Below are 6,253 nucleotides of genomic sequence, written 5' to 3'. Positions count from 1 at the left end.
AATAAGCTAACATTTGCGATTATTTTAGGGCTTCTACGCCACTGACATGGCGCAGAGGCCCTGATGCGTATGCCCCACAGAGTATAAAATATGTAGATTTTTTGTGGGTGTAGGGGGGCCCCATTCAAAAGTCTGCTATGGGGCCCTCTCCTAGTTATGCCCCTGGTACAAATCGTCCCATTTTGTATTCCTGTTAATTTCTTAAACCATTCCCATGAGAGATTTCTACATAGGGGAAGCCGAGCTAAAAATGGCACTGCCCCTTCCCCGCCCAACTGGCAAATGGGTCGAGAAGTCGAAATTCCTTTCTCTGCACTGAGAATTGCATCTAAATCCTGGATTGTATGCCTTTTTGCCGGCGTACAAGCCATGAAAATTATGACCCATGGTGTATCAATCAATCATCATCTACTGAATATTCTAGAACACCAATACTATGACCTCATGGACGGTCATGGTAACCCATGGCATGGAACCTTAGCTCTGGTCATCACAATAGAAATATCTGATGTCATAGATGATTTGATGACATCACCACCTTCTATATCCCACTGTCACCCCTTGTAGTAAATCATTACCTTACAGACTCCCAAGGGTGAGGTAATCACGATGCATTCTGCAGCAAAATCCGAAATACGGAGAAGAGCCCAAAGAGATCGGGTTCTATTACAGAGGAGAGGAATTGATGAAGAGCAGGAACCATTATTCAACTTATGGGTAATGGACTGTCCACCAACTGATGTGGACATTGATGACTCAAACATGGCATACAAAAGACTGGATCTGGAGAAGACCCGAAAGATCAAGAGACATGAAATCCTTACACAGAAAAGGAAAATGGAGAACCTGATGGAATCTCACTCTGCCAATGAAGACCTTAACAGGGCCATTCTCAACAGCATGAAAAAACTTGGAGAATTGGTCCCTGCTTCCAGGAGGAGGAACAAATACTCAATCCTCAAGAAACTCCGAAATATCAGCTCAGAGTTAGAGATGGAAGAGGTTCTCCAAGTAAGACCACAACATGTCTCTTTCACCAGATCCCACAGTCCAGAGACTCCAAACCTACAGAGAGAGGCAGCCAAGAGGAGAATCAGGAACAACAGAGATTGGGTTGTCCAAGGATTGAGAGGTCTCATCTATGCCAAAGCCATAATTAATGGAAATGGAGCGTTAAGAAGATCCGGGTCACCAGCCATGAACACGTCCTTCACAGAGAGCAAGAAAGCCTCAGAGATTGTCTCTGCACCCAACGCATCCCTGGAACCAGGTAAGATGGAAATCACTTAGTACTATAAAACTGGGGGAAAGAGGGGGGTAGTTGGTTTTATATTATGTATTAGGCCTTTATTAACCCTTTAACGCCGCAGCCCTTTTTCGTTTTTGCGTTTTCATTTTTCACTCCCCACCTTCAAAAATCTGTAACTTTTTTATTTTTCCATGTACAGAGCTGTGTGATGGCTTATTTTCTGCGTAACAAATAGCACTTCAAAATGATGGTATTTAATATTCCATGCCATGTACTAGGAAGCAGGAAAAAAAATCCAAATGCAGTGAAATTAGTAAAAAAACACATTTGTGCCGTATTCTTGTGGGCTTGGATTTTACGTATTTCACTGTGCGCCCCAAATGACATGTCTACTTTATTCTTTGGGTCTGTGCGATTACGGGGATACCAAATTTGTATAGGTTTTATAATGTTTTTATACATTTACAAAAATTAAAACCTCCTGTACAAAAATTTGGGGGGGGAATTTGCCATCTTCTGGCGCTAATAACTTTTTTATACTTTGGGAGGTGTTGTTTATTGCGACTTCTGATTACAAGTTCCATTTTTGACTTTGGGTGTGATTTTCTGTTACGGGGTTAAACGCAGTGAAAAAACATTAGTATATTTTGATAGATCGAGCATTTTCAGACGCGGCGATACCTAATGTGTTTATGATTTTTACTGTTTATTTATATTTATATCAGTTCTAGGGAAAAGGGGCTGATTTGAGTTTTTAGGTTTTTTAATTGCAATTTTTTTTTTAAAACTTTTTTTTATTTCTATTTTTACTATTTTTCAGACTCCCTAGGGTATTTTAACCCTAGGGCAGTGATGGCTAACCTATGGCACTGGTGCCAGAGGTGGCACTCGGAGCCCTTTCTGTGGGCACTCAGGCCATCACCAGAGATGACTCCAGGTATCTTCCTGCAGTCCCAGACAGCCCAGGACTTGCTGTGCACAGAGCTATTTTAAAGTGACAGCTGTACCTGGGTCTATTTTCTGCTTTATTGGTGTCCTCAGGGGCTGGTATCAATGAAAACTGTGACCGAGAAGGAAGTATAAATCACAAATTAAATTTCTGTGTTGGCACTTTGCGATAAATAAGCGGGTCTTTGTTGTAGTTTGGGCACTCGGTATCTAAAAGGTTCGCCATCACTGCCCTAGGGTGTCTGTATGATCCTATCATATACTGCCACAGTATGGCAGTATATGGGGATTTTACTCCTCATACATTACAATGTTCTGATAGCACATTGTAATGAATAGGTTAACCCGAGGCTGCCATGGCAACGGATCGCCACTCCCCAGTGACGTCACGGGGAGCGACGATTAGCATTTTTTTGAAGCCGGCGGCGGAGATCAGCGGGAAAACACCAGCAAATAGTTACCAGCTATGGAGAGGGCTCAGCCCATGAGCCCTCTCCATGCACCCGGCATGTGACGTAGTATTACGTCACATGTCGGTAAGGGGTTAGATTCTAGAGATCTATTTAAAAATGCCCTTGTTTCCAATAGCAAAAACTCACAAATCAGATTCCATTATTCCAGAGAGTTCTAAATTCTAAAATGGAATCTTAGGTCTTATTCTTATGCGTGTTGCTAGGGGCAACAGGGTTTTGTTTAAAAGTTATTATTAACCCCTTAATGGCCTCGCCATTTTTTGTTTTTTAATTTCCATTTTTCACTTCCCACCTTAAAAAAATCTATAACTTTCTAAATTTTACACGTAAAGAGCGGTGTATGGGCTTGTTTTCTGTGTAACAAATTGCACTTTATAGTGACGGTATTTAATGTTCCATGTCGTGTACTGGGAAACTGGAAAAAATTCTGAACGCAGTAAAAATGGTAAAAAAAATGCATTTTCTTGTGGGCTTGGATTTTACAGCTTTTACTGTGCGCCCCAAATGACATGTCTACTTTATTCTTTGGCTCTGTGCAATCATGGGGATAACACATTTGTATAGGTTTTATGATGTTTTCATACATTTACAAAAATTAAGACCTCCTGTACAAAATTTTCTTTTTTGATTTTGCCATCTTCTGGCGCCAATAACTTTTTCACACTTCGGTTTGTGGGTGGTGTCATTTATTGCGACTTTTGATGACGTTTTCATTGCTATTGTTTTTAGGACTGTGCGACTTTTTAATCACTTTTTATTGATTTTTTTTTTTATTTTCGAAATGGCAAAAAAGTTCTATTTTTGACTTTGGGCTCTATTTTCCGTTACGGGGTTAAACGCAGTGAAAGAGGGTTATTATATTTTTATAGATCGGGCATTTTCGGATGCAGCGATACCTAATGTGTTTATGATTTTTACTGTTTATTTATATTTGTATCAGTTCTAGAAAGAGGGGGTGATTTGAATTTTTTTAATTTTTGATTATCAATTAAAAAAAAATATTTTTCAGACTCCCTAGGGTAGTTTATCTAGGGTAGGTTGTCTGATCGATCCTATCATATACTGCCTTACTACAGTATGGCAGTATATGGGGATTTTCCTCCACATTCATTACAATGTGCTGATAGCACATTGTAATGAAAGGTTTAAAACGATGACGGGAAAACACCCGTGATCGGTACTAGCAATATATAGCAAAAACTCACTGGCTATGAAGAAGGCTCAGCCCTTTAATAATAATAATATAGTTTCACTATAAGAATACTAAGTAGCACATTTACTCACCTGGTGCTGTCGCGATCCCGCGGTGCGTTGTCCAACGAGAAATCAGGTCTGCCGCGATTCACTAAGATCTTGCGCCCGAGTTCCTGCATCCGTCGCTTCCGCATCGAGGTCCGCCGGAGTTCACCTTCTTCTTCCCGGGGCTTGTAAGTGCATGTCTTGCAACACAATTCTAAATGTTGAATCCTCGCTTTGTCCGAATCCGTCGGCTTGTCCGACGGCCACGGCCCCGATTTCTGTTGCATGCAAGCCGGCACCATTGCGCCAAAATTTGATCTTGTGCGGCAAAACGGAAATCTTCCGGAAACCCGGCGAAAATGCGCTCCGCAGACCCTTAGTAAGTGAGCCCTTATATGTAATGACACATTTTCAGTTTATTATATAAAGATAAAATTGCAGGTGACTTTAGTGTAATAAGGAATCTCCTATTTTATCTCAGCAGATGGAAGCGCTCAGCCAGACTCTGACATAGCGGCCATGCCAGCGGAAGACCTTCCCAGTGCCCGACCCCAGACACCAACACAACTTGTTAACACCATAAGACCTTTCGATGTTAACAATCTTGAGTTTCAGAAAAACCTTGGAAAGGGGGCATATGGAAAGGTAAGTGGCCAAAACATGAATCTACTTTTATTCTTCACACAAATCTTTATCAAAAACCCAGTACTTTTCCTTATAATTCTCAATCTGATCTGTTATCATTCTCCTTCAGGTTGTCCTGGCATCAGATCCCATCACTGATGAACTGCTGGCCGTAAAGATCATGTCCAAGAGTAAAATCAAGGACACAATCTCCACAGAACTGGAAGTCCTTAGAATTGGAGCTGAATGCCGCTTTCTGATATCATTGCGGGGATCTATGGAGACAACCACCAAATACATCATAGCCATGGACTATATGGCCGGAGGAGACCTGTTCGGCCTGATGATGGAATGGATGCCCTTTGACATGCAGACAACAAGGTACATTTCTTATATTGTGGTTGAATTATTGAGGGAAAAGTCCTAAAAATCTGGAGCCTCTGTGGTCCTAGAGAACGGGGCCTAGGGAGGAATATAAAGACATGAGTAGGACACGTGTTATTGTATGTTCTGTCACTGATCACGGACGTCACCGCTGATCTATCATCTACTTTCTTCTCCCCAGACCCTTCGCGGCAGAGATGTACTGCGGACTCCGATATCTTCATGACCACGGCGTCATACACCGGTAAGTCAGACATAAATCTATCTCCTGTGATTCCTTATATTACATACATTATGGGAGATGTTTATCTTTATAAATTCTTTCTTTCCGCAGTGACCTGAAGCCTGAAAATATTCTCCTTGATGACATCGGACACATTAAAATTGCTGACTTTGGCATCTCGGCAATAAATGTGTTTAGAGAAGACACCACCACAGGCATTGCAGGCAGCACTGGATATATAGCCCCAGAGGTAAGGAACGTCATATAACTACTAAGCCATGTGCTATCACAGGCCGGTCCTCATAGCGCTGTGTGTGTAGACCCTGCCTTATCTCCTGACTTATGTCTTACAGGTGCTGGACGAGGAGCCGTATAATCATCTTGTGGACTCGTTTGCTTTTGGCGTAATCCTCTATATGATGAGCGTAGGAGATCAGCCGTTCTATGGCGAAGGCTCACTGGAGGATTACTATTGGTCACTGCAGGAAGATGTCCCTGATTTTCTCCCGGGAACATGCCCTCATGCCATCGATTTCATCCAAGGGGTGAGTAGTAAGAAGGATAACATTGGGTGGATTATATAGAAATCATACATTATATCATATCTCATTATTTCTCTCATTTTCCAGCTATTGTGCAAATTTCCATGTGACCGTATAGCAATGACATCGTCCACCAGATCCCACCCCTTCTTTAACACAATTGACTGGGACGACGTGGAGTCCGGCAAAGGCCGCCCACCATTCCAATGGGACTTTGTAAGTATCAGACACATCCAAAGTGTGATCATTGCAGTTATATATAGACACATGTTCTCCATTATTCAAACCATTATTATCCCCCCTCCACCATACACACAGTTATACAGATAATAAGAAGATACTTAGATATTATTTGTTTTGTCTTTTATAGGAGTAAATGGCTGATAAAATCCAGCCCGCTCCAGTAACATCTTGGAAGAATTTAATTTATGGCTACTGTACCGATTGTGACATTTCTACCGATTGTGACATTTCTACCGATTGTGACATTTCTACCGATTGTGACCAGTCTGCCACCATATAACATCCACATAGATTCGAGCACCAATATTCCAGGGATATAATCCGATCG

The 6,253-nt window shown here is 41.6% G+C and overlaps 1 protein-coding gene across 1 annotated transcript; it reads left to right on the top strand.

The window, feature by feature from the left end:
* Positions 1-609: 609 nt before the first annotated feature.
* LOC140070264 (serine/threonine-protein kinase Sgk1-like) lies at positions 610-5,724 on the top strand. The gene is made up of 6 exons (XM_072116616.1): positions 610-1,270; positions 4,394-4,554; positions 4,664-4,914; positions 5,099-5,161; positions 5,252-5,390; positions 5,494-5,724. The coding sequence occupies exons 1-6, from the start codon at positions 610-612 to the stop codon at positions 5,722-5,724; spliced, it is 1,506 nt and encodes a 501-aa protein (XP_071972717.1).
* The last annotated feature ends 529 nt before the right edge of the window (positions 5,725-6,253 follow it).

Source organism: Engystomops pustulosus, chromosome 7, assembly GCF_040894005.1.
Source record: "Engystomops pustulosus chromosome 7, aEngPut4.maternal, whole genome shotgun sequence".
In the NCBI taxonomy this organism is placed as follows: domain Eukaryota; kingdom Metazoa; phylum Chordata; class Amphibia; order Anura; family Leptodactylidae; genus Engystomops; species Engystomops pustulosus.
This window is presented reverse-complemented; position numbering and strand designations above follow the sequence as displayed.

Bases quoted from the DNA above. Each gene is read 5' to 3' on its own strand.
- LOC140070264 (XM_072116616.1), top strand. From the start codon at position 610: ATGCATTCTGCAGCAAAATCCGAAATACGGAGAAGAGCCCAAAGAGAT. The intron at 4,915-5,098 runs GTACATTTCTTA...TCTTCTCCCCAG, and splicing joins TTTGACATGCAGACAACAAG to ACCCTTCGCGGCAGAGATGT. The intron at 5,162-5,251 runs GTAAGTCAGACA...TTCTTTCCGCAG, and splicing joins GACCACGGCGTCATACACCG to TGACCTGAAGCCTGAAAATA.